The sequence below is a fragment of the Schistocerca piceifrons genome, chromosome 1 (genome assembly GCF_021461385.2).
Source record: "Schistocerca piceifrons isolate TAMUIC-IGC-003096 chromosome 1, iqSchPice1.1, whole genome shotgun sequence".
NCBI classification, from domain to species: domain Eukaryota; kingdom Metazoa; phylum Arthropoda; class Insecta; order Orthoptera; family Acrididae; genus Schistocerca; species Schistocerca piceifrons.
Window position 1 is genome coordinate 311,718,633 of NC_060138.1, and position 14,441 is coordinate 311,733,073.

At 44.1% G+C, this 14,441-nt stretch overlaps 1 protein-coding gene across 1 annotated transcript in view; it reads right to left on the minus strand.

Moving 5' to 3' along the window:
- Positions 1-2,636: 2,636 nt before the first annotated feature.
- LOC124714657 (esterase FE4-like) overlaps positions 2,637-14,441 on the minus strand; it is a 197,372-nt gene continuing 185,567 nt past the window's right edge. Inside the window, exons 10-11 of the mRNA XM_047243044.1 lie at positions 3,180-3,309; positions 2,637-2,790 (exon numbers count right to left, since the gene is read on the minus strand). Coding sequence (XP_047099000.1) covers positions 2,637-2,790; positions 3,180-3,309 — 284 coding nt within the window. The remainder of the gene's footprint in view (positions 2,791-3,179; positions 3,310-14,441) is intronic.

The following is a 14,441-nucleotide window of genomic DNA, read 5'->3' on the forward strand; positions in this document are numbered from 1 at the left end:
AAATAAAGAACAAAAGTAACTATTATGCACTAAACTTTACAACAAATATTCTATTACTTAATGATTCAATAGTGTGTCATGCTGCCATCGTTCAATGTGTTTTTACTGAGGAAATGGTGTCTGATGCTTAACTGAAAATACTGACAATTTAAATTTACTATACCTTTTAAACAAATAAAGTTACAGAGTTGATATTTACAATATTTGTCATTCTAATGATGCGCTTCTATATGAAATGTCGATCGTTAAGATCGACCAAAGCTTTCAGATTTTAGCATTCAGGTATGTGTTACAAAACTTGTTAATTTCACTTTCACAGTAAATCCTAAACAATTATAGACATGATCAATATTCAAGTTCTATTGGGATCACCATGCAGTTTTATGAAGGATGGTAGAATAAAATCACTATGGCTTCATTCCCTGAATTACCACAGAATTAAATAATTTTCATGAATGTTTCCCTTTATGGCTGATCTTAGGTCCGCCATATTGAACACTGCTATGTCTCCCTGTCCACAAGCAGTTCTACGGAGTTTCCCCATGACGTAGTGTCTCGTCTGTCTCTCTCGCACACTACTGCACATAGCCCTCATTCAGCATAATAGACGCCTGTGAATTTCTCCATCTCATGGCGAAGCTGCGCTCTTTGTGGCACACAGTCCTGAACGACAGGGTCCGTTTGTCAATTCCTGAAGGCTGACTCTTTCGACCATTTACTTAAATGAGAGCTAAATGCTCGTTATCTCACAACATCGACGGTAACTGCCTAGTTCGGCTACTGCTAACCTCTGACCAATGGCGCATGATGACACAGACTGTTGCAGGGAACCCATCACTTTTCCTCGGTTGACAGGCGTAAACGTGAAGACGTTAAGGTGTGTTAGGTGCACAATGCGGCGGTTCTCCCTCCTGGTGGTCAGACGTGGTCGGTTGGAACCATGACGACGAGTGTGCCTGCCCGTCCCCATGTTGACAACTGTCAATATGAATCCCGCGAAACTCTGGATATAGCTCGATTCGACCATTCGGTCGAATAAAGACCCAGTAGTGCTGAAATGCTGTCGCACATGAGTATGTGGCATCTCCGTGCCCTTTGCATTTGTGTTTTTTTTTCCTTTATTGGATTTCGATTTCCCCTGAAGGGGGCGGGCTGGCAGCAGCTTAGTACGCCGCTCTTCAGCCTAGAGAATTTTTAGAACATAAGAAGATAAGAAACAATAAAAACAGGCGATAAAACAGTGACGTAAAATGTAAAACGGCGGAAAATTGTGGAAAGTTAAAACATAAGACAAATGGTGGGCGATCATAATAAAATACACAGGAATCAGACAGGGAAAATAGTAGGCAGACAATTATAAAACATGACGACAGTCTGGATTCTGTTCGCAAGAGATAGAAAAATCACATCCTTCGACAGCATGATGTTCATTCGCAACACTTCGGAAAAGATGCACAACGCTTAACAATCGCTGGGAACACTGCACTAAAAAGTCGGCACGAAGATGACACACCACAGGCAAGGGCAGGGGGGGGGGGGGGGACCGTGCCTGGACAGATGAGGGGAAAAATAAGGGGGGGGGGAAGGACAGGAAAAACGAAAGGCGGGGGGGGGGGGCGGGACCAACGAAAGGAGAGGACTCAGTAGGGGGGAGCAGGGCAGACGCGAGAGGGAATGGGGAAAGGCAGAGGAAGGAAATGCAAAACGACTCCGGGGAGAGAAGGGAGGCAGAGAGAGGGCAGGCAGGGAAAAAACAGGATAAAGGGGGGGGGAGGGGAGGAGGGACCCCGGGAAAAGGACAAAGGAAAGGAGGGGGGTGAGGATTAGTGTTGATAGGAGCGATAAATGGAGGGAGAGAGGGCATCATCGAGGAGGGGGAGTTGACAGAAGCCACCTTGGGAAAGGAGATGAATGGTGAAGAGATGGAGGGCAGGGAGGACACAACAGTGAAGGCGCGGCAGAGGGTGGGGGTTGGAGAGGAGAGGAACAACCAGGGGCTGAGGGGGATCAAGTCGGTGGGAGGTGTAGAGGATGCAGATGTGTTCGAGGAATAGGAGCAGATGGCGGAAAGGAATCAGGTTGTAGAGGATCTGCATGGGGGACGGGTGCATTTGTGCTGTTCATGTCCCTTATATATCCTACCATGCCTGGTAACAAAAATAAAAATGAACAACACTAATGCACTCTGGTGGCGGCTAGACTTGTCACAAGGAATTGCAACGCTAATCACTTACATACTTTTTAATAGTCATCTTAAATCTCACAAGTAACGATTATTTAAATACAAAGTATATATATTTCCATATACATAATTTTACTGACATTTAATATATGAACAAAAATCTTCTTCTGCAACTGAAGCTCATAGTTAAGTTTCATTGAAGCAGGCAGAAAAACACAGTGTGTGCTGATGAAATCAAAACTAGAATGGAGCATCAGCACAGAGAGACCCCCAGGAAGTTCTACGTAAACATTAAACTAATGTTTTGTCTCAATGGGTACGATTCATTGGAACTGTTGTTAAGGCTGTGAGCTGCATTTCGGCAGAGTGACGGGTAGATAAACGAAAGTGGTCAGTCATTTGGTAGATAACAAGAGGGAAGAAATTCCAACTTTAAATGCTTCACACTGTAGGCCTACGGCAAAAGACTGTGCCAAAATGCATATTCATTTTGTTTTAACTTGTGCCGAAGAGTTAAATTCGCATCGATGTTCAAATAAGGTGCCTCTTCTGTGGTGTACCGAGTCCAGTTTTGAGTAACTACAGAGTCCACATTAGGTGTTGGGTTCCTGAAACAAGCAATAAATCCGTTATTAACATATAAGACCCGAAAAATTCATTAATACTTTGTTGTTTGTTATTTTGATTTGCGTATTTAGTAGAATTCACATCATTTTTGTGTTTCTTGGTAAGATTTTTTACCACAGTTTTATGAACTATAGGAATGCATTGTGCACTATACTGAGATTCGCTCTCTTATTTATTTAAAGAGCCATAAGAATTACATAACATTTAGTAGAGATATTGTCAATCAGCACAAAGTATGTACATGTTTCCAAGGGAAACCGTAACACAAAACAATTTATTAACTAGACAATCTCCGTGCCAGTGCTATACTTGGCTTTGTTCGGTGTCAAAGAGCAATACAAAGCGACATGCAGCATAACTGGGCTCTTACCCGTATTTAGCGAAGTTTGTCCACATTGCAATGAGTCTGCTTCTGACAAGAGCGGCTTCAGATCCGTCTTCCAGTGTCTCAGCGCCTCTTCCAACGAACATGTAATTTATATCGTTGCTGTGATTGGCACCTATCAACGAAATCAACGAAGTGAATTTATATTCCAAATTTTCCTAATCCATCGATATAAATATTACATACATTATGTAAAGGATGTAAGACAGGGATGTAGTCTTTCGCCCATACTGTTCAATTTGTACATCGAAGAAGCAATGATGGAAATAAAAGAAAGGTTTAGGAGTGGAATTAAAATTAAAGGTGAAAGGATATCAATGTACGAATCGCGGACGGCATTGCTATCCCGAGTGAAAGTGAAGAAGAATTACATGATCTGCTGAATGGAATGAATAATAAGTACAGAGTATGGACTGAGTGTAAATCGAAGAAAGACTAAAGTAATGAGATGTTGCACAGATGAGACCAGCAAGAAATTTAACATCAAATTTAATGGTCACGAAGTAGTTGAAGTTAATGAATTCTGCTACCTAGGCAGTAAAATAAAAAATGACAGACGGAGTAAGGAGGGCATCAAAAACATACTAGCGGTGGCAAAAAAGGGCATTTCCGGCCATGAGAAGTTTACTATTATCAAACGTAGGCCTTGTTAGAGGAAGAAATTTCTGAGAATGTGCGTCTGGAGTACAGCACTGTATGGTAGTGAAAAATGGACTGTGGGAAAATCGGAACAGAAGAGAATCGAAGCATTTGAGATGTGGTACTACAGACGAATGTTGAAAATTAAGTGGACCGATAAGGTAAGGAATGAGAAAGTTCTGCGCAGAATCGGAGAGGAAAGGAATATGTGGAAAACACTGATAAGGAGAAGGGACAGGACGATAGGACACCTGTTAAGACATGAGGAAATAACTTCCATGGTACTATAGGGAGCTGTAGAGGGTAAAAACTGTAGAGGACGACAGAGATTGGAATACATCCAGCAAATAATAGAGGACGTAGGTTGCAAGTGCTACTCTGCGATGAAGAGGTTGGCACAGGAGAGGAATTCGTGGCGGGGCACATCAAACCAGTCAGAAAACTGATCACCCAAGAATAAATTATAATATGTTGTATAATCTATTATATATGGTGTGAATATTATTAATATTAATAATATTATACTATTTACGGCCGACATCTGAACACTAATATAGATTTGATGATTCTACATTGTACTGGTATGTTTGTACTTACTCATATGCCTTTTAACCTAAAAACGAGATAAAATCAGAAGTATATGTATCTGTTTCTTTAGTCTATCAAAAAACTTCTAATTTCTTTGTCACGCAAAGCTGATAATAGTGTTCTTATTTTGCCATTTAATAATATGTCAACCACTTACAAAAGAGTAACTCTATTATAGGTAAAAGCGTGCGTGCCTTCTGTTTGAGCATTTTGATTTCATTCTTGATGAAAAAACTCTAAAGTTACATCGGTTTCACTCATAATTAACAAAGAATTTCTGGATTATAATAAGCTTCAACGATGTAAAGAATGGCTTTTGAGTAAGCGAATTACTAAATGTCCTCTATTTTTTAAACTGTGCTTAAACAGGAGCCTTTTAAAGCATGCAATTCGTTACTGAAGCCTGCCCTTACATATTTCAGTCTTCTATTATTCTCTGGAATATACCAGAGTTTGTTGTCTAACAATTACCAAGTGGCTGACACACTGCATTTCAATGGTATATATATTACTATACCATTGAAATGCAGTGTACTTTATTAATAACTGCACGTTAACGACATTTTGTTGATCTGTCAGCAACAAGTAATTTGTTATACAGGGCAATATTAAACTGATGAAAGCTGGTTCTGGTTCAAATGGCTCTGAGCACTATGGGACTTAACTTCTGAGGTCATCAGTCCCCTAGAACTTAGAACTACTTGAACCTAACTAACCTAAGGACATCACACACATCCATGCCCGAGGCAGGATTCGAACCTGCGACCGTAGCAGTCGCACGGTTCCGGACTGAAGCGCCTAGAACCGCTCGGCCACCATGGCCGGCAAAGCTGGTTCTGTCTCGGTGCTAATGATAGCCGTGTGTTGGTCAGATGGAGGCCAGTTGAGGACCTGTACCCAATCTGTCTGCGTGCTATACACACTGGACTTACATCTGGAGTTATGGTCTGGGGTGACTATGTGACTATAGCCTGGCAACCGTCAATGAAGGTGTAGGATGGGACATATTTCTTTAGCTCTGTTCCGTCGTAACGACAACTGCCGGCGCGACGATCAAGAACGGAAGAACAGAGAGCGCTGCCTGACGACGTCAGCCAATAGTACGCTGACTAGGACGACACCAAGAAAGAAACGGCATCTACACGTAGAGAATATAAGCGCCGCGCCGCCCAGCCGCAGCCGGACTGGAATACGAGCCGTCATACAAATGCTACAGCAGTGACTTACGAACTGCATTGCTCTGCTTGTATTAAAATTGTCTATACCGATGGACATTGATTATTTGCATGTCGCCAATTGCTTACTACACACCTTTGTGAATACGCAAAGTTAAATATTGTCGATTTAACTTATTGTAATAAACTCCATTAATACGATTTGCTGGAACTGTTGTGTAACGATCCGAGAAAACCGCATCCTAGGCACCCTATATTAGACGAGTGGGCAGACACAAACAGCTCAATGCGTAACTGACCGCACTCCATTCAAAATTGGATATGTAGTGAACTGCGCCCATTTCTCTGCTACATTCCCGAGTACTGTTCCATAAGGACGCGGTGACGCAATCACGTCTTCTGTCGGAGGAAGTTTGAAGATGCGGATCGTGTATAATCCTAGCCCGGTATGTTCAACAATTACTGGCCCGTTGTAGCCGCCCGAATGCCGGAATTTTATGTCATCTTTCGTCCGTCCCAAGATCTTGTCACAAGCTGCGTCATTTGTCAGTTTGACGTAAACCAAGCTACTAGCGGTGAACAGGTGTATTTCGATCACGTCTTCACGGATATCTTCACTTCGTCACGTAGGAATTGCTCAATGGCGAGTGCTTTTGGTCTCGCATATTCGTTCGAAAAGGTGAACTTCAGTGTCGTTTTACGGTAAGAATTGGCCATTCTATCGTTAATCGTAGCACGCGCGAATATCTCTGTCAAGTAAACAACCGCAAGGCCCACGCCGCGGTAAGGACATGAACATCTCCATCCACACCGCTTGGCAGCCGACGGCAACCTGTAATTCAGTGCCAGGGTAGAATCAGGTCACAGACAAGACGGGCACGGGGGAGTGGACTGCGTATTCAGCAGCTCCGCATCTGCCCCTGTGCGGACAGATTACTAGTGGCGTGAGCCTTCAGGGAGGCTGTGCAGCCCGATTACGACAACTACAAGGGCTGTTCGGGAAGCAAGGTCCGATAGCTCGGGCAACGACAGTAGAAATCCAAAGAAAACTTTTTGGGTAGTGTGTCTAGTCCGCCTGTTAATCGCCTCACGTCACTCTTTTCAGTCCTGAGCACATAGTGAGCACGTAAAGATGTCTAGGGCAATACAATAATGTGACAAAAGTAACGGAACAGCCATATAGAGTTATACAGGTGCCTGTAGGACGGAGGTCGTTCAATAAGTAATGCACCACATTTCTTTTAAAAAGTCATTAATATGCACAGGCAAACGTCCTTGATGGTGCTTCACATGTGATGTTAGTTCTATGCGCCGGTGAAGTTTCGAACCGTTCTGGCAGATGGCAGAGCCGTGTTACAGCGTCAAAATAGCGTCTACATACGACTCACGTTACAAGCAGCGTATTCTTCTTGAATTGTAGAGTGCAGAAAAAGAAAGCGTGGTGAACATCCATAAACGTTTGTGTGCAGTGTATGGCGATGCTGCAGTTGATAGGAGTGCAGCTTGGCGATGAGTAAAGAAAGTTACAGCCTCAGGAAATGCAGAAACATAGCTCCATGATCAGCCACGCTCGGGACGTCCTGTCACAGCCACTGCTCCACACATGCTGAATCGTGCGGATGCCATTATTCGTGCCGACCGGCGCATCACAACTTGACAACTGGCTCTACAGTTGTCGGTCAGCATTGGAAGTGCGTCAGCCATTATCGAGTCTCTCGGATATTCAAAGAGGTGCTCACGATGGGATCTACGAATGTTCATAGCGGACCATAACATTCAAAGAACGGTCATTACATCCAGTCCATGGAGCGGCATCATCCCCATTCACCATTTTTCTGCCACAAAAATCATGGTAACAGTCTTCTGGGATTGTGATGGCGTCATTCTCGTGGATGTGATGGCAAGGGGGTCAACCATCAACTCAGAGGCGTACGTGAAGACCCTGAATAAACTCAAGAACCGTTTCCGACGTGTTCGACAGGACAAGAATCTAGCATAAATGTTGCTCCAACACGTTAATGCACGCCCACACACGTCTGAGGACCCAGGAACACATCACCAAATTGGGTCGGACATCATTGCCTCAATCACCCTACAGTCCAGACCTGGCGCCCTCGGACTTCCATCTCTTTGGGTCACTTAAAGATTCTCTATGGGGGACACACTTTGAAGATGACGAGAGTGTCAGTCATGCAGTGAGAACATGACTACGCCTATAGGACAAGAGTTTCTATCAGCAGGGAATACATGTTCTTCCACAATGTACAGCCATAGAACGTAATGGAAACTACGTAGAAAAATAAGACATGGACAAAACATGTTGATGTATATTGTCACCAAATTCTGAGTCTTAACAATAAATATGTTCTGAGAAAATAAATGTGGGGCATTACTTATTGAACGACCCTCGTATGAGGTACACAAGGTATGAAAGGGAAGTTCATTGGCGAGTCAGGTGATTCATGTGAAACGGTTTCCGACGTGATTATGTGAGCACAACAGGATTTGACAGATTATTAGTGCGGAATGGTAGTTGGAGCTAGATGCGTGGGGCATTCCATTTCAGGAATCGTAACGAAATTCAGTATTCCAAATCACATGTCAAAAGTATGCCAAGAAACGACATTTCAGGCATTACCTCTCACCACAGACAACGCAGTGCCCGACGGTCTTCAGTCAATGACCGAGGGTAGTGGCGTTAGCATAGAGTTGTCAATGCTACGAAACAAGCAACACTACATGAAATAACCGCAAAAATCAGTGTGTGTGATGTACGACGAATGTATTCGTTAGGACAGTACAGCAAAATTTGACATTAATGTGTTACAGCAGGAGACGACCGTCGCGAGTGCCTTTGCTAACAGGTCGGCCTCGTCTGCAGCCTCTCTCCTGGGCTCGTCACTATATCGGCTAGTCCCTAGATGACTGGAAAAGCATGAATCCCGATTTCAATTTGTAAGAGTTGGCGGTAGCGTTAGAGTGTGGTGCAGACCCCTCGAAGCCATGGGCCGAAGTTTCAACAACACGCTGTGCAAGCTGGTGACGGCTCCATACTGGTTTAAATGGAATGGACTGGGTTCTCTGGTCCAATTGAACCGATAATTGACTGGAAATCGTTATGTTCAGCTACTTGAAGACCATTTGCAGCCATTCTTGGATTTCATGTTCCCAAATAACGATGGAATTTTTAAGTAGGACAGTGAGCCATGTCACTGGGTTTGAAGAACATTCTGGATAGTTCGAGTGAATGATCTGGCCACACAGATCGCCCGACATGAATCTCATCGAACATTTATTAGAAATACTGGAGACGTCAATTCATGCACAAAATCCTGCACTGGCAACACTTTCCCAATTACGGACAGCTGTGAGGCGGCATGGCTCAATATTTCTGCAGGAGACTTGGACCGACTTGTTGAGTCCATGCCACGTCAAGATGTTGCATTGCGCCGGGCAAAAGGTGGTCGACACGGTATACTGGGAGGTATCCCGTGACTTTTGTCACCTCAGGGTAGTGCCTCCCGCCAAGTATGGGTGTTCGCTGCAAGTTTCGCATGATGTCGTTCAATGTCACGACATAATGTATCTGTCATGCATTTCCTTCTTCATGGCAGTTCTCGGTAGCACATTATAGAGGCAATTAGGATGCTCCTACTGCGTTTTCGGTGGGAAGTGTTTGATCACCCGCCATATAGCCCGAACTTGACTCCGTCTGATGTTCATCTCTGTGCACATGAACCGCTGTCTATGTAGACAACACCGGCCGCTGTGGCCGAGCGGTTCTAGGCGCTTCAGTCTGGAGCCGCGCGGCTGTGTGTGATGTCCTTAGGTTAGTCAGGTTTACGTAGTTCTAGCGGACTAATGACCTCAGACGTTAAGTCCCATAGTGCTCAGAGCCATTTGAACCATGTAGACAACATTTTGGCACAGACAGCGAACTGCAGATCAGCGTAGAGAAGTGGTGGAAAGCACAGGTGGCTGCCTTCTATGACGAGCGTATTTGGAAAGTTCGTACAACGCTAGGACAAATGTCTTAAGTCGGAGCGTCGACTGTGTAAAGAGGTAGCTGGAAGGTGTAGCGAGCTGTTGTATATAACATTTCTGATTTTCAGTGTGGTATCCATCTCGTGACCGATCGGGCCTTACTTTCCGAATAGCCCTCGCAGGTCGCTGGCCCCGGTCCTGAACCTTCTGCGCGACCCACTAACGCTGACTTTGCCGTGACATCAACACAGAGAAGCAGTATTTAAAGACGCACGAACTAACTCGTCATGATGGAACAGCTGGGCAGTAATGTGCCATCGAACCTGCGCTACTCCTCGCCGCACCGATGACGCAGACGCTTCTGCCTTAGAAGGGACACGAGTCTCTTTTTGTCGTCTGAGCATATGGGCCCCACGAGCACTCTCACAGTTGGCCGCCGTCACGGGAGTACGACGAGAGGATCCAGCCCTCTCTACCTTCGCCTGGGTGCAGACAGAAGAGCACTGTGCTCAGAGCTCTTGAGCGTGACACAGCCGACGTCCTCGCAGCAACAGCCGCCGGACACACCGTCACCGGGAGCACGGCGACCCAAGAGCGACGTCTGCAGCGGAGGCGCGCAGTCAGCAGGTCGCCGCACAGGGGAAACGCGATCGTATTCACTGCGCCACCAACTAATGATTGTAAACAAGCCTCGACAAAGAAGCCATTGTAACCATCGTCGGTCTGTCTTCAGCTGCACAACATCCTTCCTCAGCAAAGCATCCTAGCCCACACTAAGCTATGTCATGTAATGATCATAATTACATACGATCAATCACCAGTTGTGAAAAATCAGAATTATAGTCGTCCATTAAAGACACTCTTCCAAAATGCAGGTGTTACATCCTACTGAGGACGATGCAGATCGGTATTCAGTCTTCAGTACGGGTGACATTCAAGCTGGACGAAAACTGTCATTCCTACTGTAAGGTACTGTTTATGGATGAAGCTAATTTCTATTTAACTATACGTAAATATACAAAATCACAGATACTGGCCATATGTCACACCTCACTGGAAGCATCCATCGAATTAGATGGCACATCGAAAGTGGTGGTTTGTTGTGGAATACGGGATTCTCACACTTCTGGACTCCGCTGCATTCAGACTATTCTAACAGCACCTCGTTATCTAAAGTCAGACTAGTATGTGGCGCCATCGCTGCCAACTGAAGATGAGAAATTTCCAACTTTCTTTCAACACTCCTCTTTACGACTACCAGTCAGGCGTAACTGCATATCCAGTTTCCACCTGGGAGACAGACTAAGTCATAGAGGTCTGGTGGAGTGGCCGCCACGATCCCCAGATTTACGTCTATTAGGTTTCAGTCTGTGGGAACACGTAAGGGATGATCAAAAATTTCCCGTTTAAGACCGTTGCTGCAGCGTATGTGCAACCGCGACCTAGATGTGGGAACGAAGCATCGACTTGTAGCCAAGGAATAAGTGATGCCATCGAATGGAAACGTTTTGATCGCCTCTTATAAAAGGCACGTGTTCGTGACATGAAGTTCGATATATGTGTTGGCTAAAGTGCCTATTGTAGTATGCGTAAAGTAATTCAGTCCTCTGTTGTCCAGCACGAGAAGGTAAATAGGCATTATGAGAACGTTGTGCTTACCACGTACACTTAGCGTTCAACATAAAGGGGACAGGAACTCACCCCCAGCACAGAAAATAAATGGTTCAAATGGCTCTAAGCACTATGGGACTTAACATCTGAGGCCATCAGTCCCCTGTTGTTGTTGTTGTGGTCTTCAGTCCTGAGACTGGCTTGATGCAGCTCTCAATGCTACTCTATCCTGTGCAAGCTTCTTCATCTCCCAGTACCTACTGCAACCTACATCCTTCCGACTCGGCTTAGTGTATTCATCTCTTGGTCTCCCTCTACGATTTTTACCCTCCACGCTGCCCTCCAATACTAAACTGGTGATCCCTTGATGCCTCAGAACATGCCCTACCAACCGATCCCTTCTTCTAGTCAAGTTGTGCCACAAACTTCTCTTCTCCCCAACCCTATTCAATACTTCCTCATTAGTTATGTGATCTACCCATATAATCTTCAGCATTCTTCTGTAGCACCACATTTCGAAAGCTTATATTCTCTTCTTGTGCAAACTATTTATCGTCCATGTTTCATTTCCATACATGGCTACACTCCATACAAATATTTTCAGAAACGACTTCCTGACACTTAAACCTATACTCGATGTTAACAAATTTCTCTTCTTCAGAAATGCTTTCCTTGCCATTGCCAGTCTACATTTTATATCCTCTCTACTTCGACCATCATCAGTTATTTTGCCCCCTAAATAGCAAAACTCCTTTACTACTTTAAGTGTCTCGTTTCCTAATCTAATTCCCTCAGCGTCACCCAACATAATTCGACTACATTCCATTATCCTTGTTTTGCTTTTGTTGATGTTCACCTTACATCCTCCTTTCAAGACACTATCCATTCCGTTCAACTGCTCTTCCAAGTCCTTTTCTGTCTCTGACAGAATTTCAATGTCATCGGCGAACCTTAAAGTTTTTATTTCTTCTCCATGGATTTATACCTACTCAGAATTTTTCTTTTGTTTCCTTTACTGCTTGCTCAATATACAGATTGAATAACATCGGGGACAGGCTACAACCCTGTCTCACTCCCTTCCCAACCACTGCTTCCCTTTCATGTCCCTCGACTCTTACAACTGCCATCTTGTTTCTGTACAAATTGTAAATAGCTTTTCGCTCCCTGTATTTTACCCCTGCCACCTTCAGAATTTGAAAAAGAGTATTCCAGTCAACATTGTCAAAAGCTTTCTATAGGTCTACAAATGCGAAGAACGTACGTTTGCCTTTCCTTAATCTTTCTTCTAAGATAAGTCGTAGGGTCAGTATTGCCTCACGTGTTCCAGTGTTTCTACGGAATCCAAACTGATCTTCCCCGAGGTCGGCTTCTACAATTTTTTCCATTCGTCTGTAAAGAATTCACGTTAGTATTTTGCATCCGTGACTTATTAAACTGATTGTTCGGTAATTTTCACATTTGTCAACACCTGCTTCCTTTGGGATTGGAATTATTATATTCTTCTTGAAGTCTGAGGGTATTTCGCCTGTCTGATATATCTTGCTCACCAGATGGTAGAGTTTGTCAGGACTGGCTCTCCCAAGGCCGTCAGTAGTTCTAATGGAATGTTGTCTACTGCCGGAGCTTTGTTGCGACTCAGGTCTTTCAGTGCTCTGTCAAACTCTTCACGCAGTATCGTATCTCCCATTTCATCTTCATCTACATCCTCTTCCATTTCAATAATATTGTCCTCAAGTACGTCGCCCTTGTATAGACCCTCTATATACTCCTTCCACCTTTCTGCTTTCCCTTCTTTTCTTAGAACTGGGTTTCCATCTGAGCTCTTGATATTCATGCAAGTGGTTTTCTTTTCTCCAATAGTCTCTTTAATTTTCCTGTAGGCAGTATCTATCTTACCCCTAGTGAGACAAGCTTCTACATCCATACATTTGTCTTCTAGGCATCCCTGCTTAGCCATTTTGCACTTCCTGTCGATATCATTTTTGAGACATTTGTATTCCTTTTTGCCTGCTTCATTTACTGCATTCTTATATTTTCTCCTTTCATCAATTAAATTCAATATTTCTTCTGTTGTGACTTGGCAAGACAGCCAAGCCACTAGGAGAGGAAGCCGAAAGGCACGCGTTTAAGCTCACGCAGGCTGGCGTGAGGTCTGGAACAGGTAAGGGAATTTATAGTAGCAAAGAACGTAAGTAACTACTGTAATACTTAACTTTAATTCATAATTAGTGAACATCGGTCTGACGGTACATGTATCACAAGATAAATAGCAAATGATAATGGCGCCTTGCTAGGTCGTAGCAAATGACGTAGCTGAAGGCTATGCTAACTATCGTCTCGGCAAATGAGAGCGTAATTTGTCAGTGAACCATCGCTAGCGAAGTCGGCTGTACAATTGGGGCGAGTGCTAGGAAGTCTCTCTAGACCTGCCGTGTGGCGGCGCTCGGTCTGCAATCACTGACAGTGGCGACACGCGGGTCCGATGTATACTAACGGACCGCGGCCGATTTAAAGGCTACCACCTAGCAAGTGTGGTGTCTGGCGGTGACACCACATCTTCTCTGACCCAAGGATTTCTATTAGCCCTCGTCGTTTTACCTACTTGATCCTCTGCTGCCTTCACCACTTCATCCCTCAAAGCTACCCATTCTTCTTCTACTGTATTTCTTTCTCCATTCTTGCCAATTGTTCCCTTATGCTCTCCCTGAAACTCTGTACAACCTCTGGTTTTGTCAGTTTATCCAGGTCCCATCTCCTTAAATTCCCACCTTTTTGCAGTTTCTTCAGTTTTAATCTAAAGTTCATAACCAATAGATTGTGGTCAGAGTCCACTTCTGCCCCTGGAAATGTCTTACAATTTAAAACCTGGTTCCTAAATCTCTGTCTTACCATTATATAATCTATCTGAAACCTGTCAGTATCTCCAGGCTTCTTCCATGTATACAATCTTCTTTTATGATTCTTGAACCAAGTGTTAGCTATGATTAGGTTGTGCTCTGTGCAAAATTCCACCAGGCGGCTTCCTCTTTCGTTTCTTACCCCCAATCCATATTCACCTTCTATGTTCCCTTCTCTCCCTTTTGCTACTGACGAATTCCAGTCACCCATGACTACTAAATTTTCATCTCCCTTCGCTATCTGAATAATTTCTTTTATTTCATCATACATTTCTTCAATTTCTTCGTCATCTGCAGAGCTAGTAGGCATATAAACTTGTACTACTGTAGTAGGCGTGGGCTTCGTATCTATC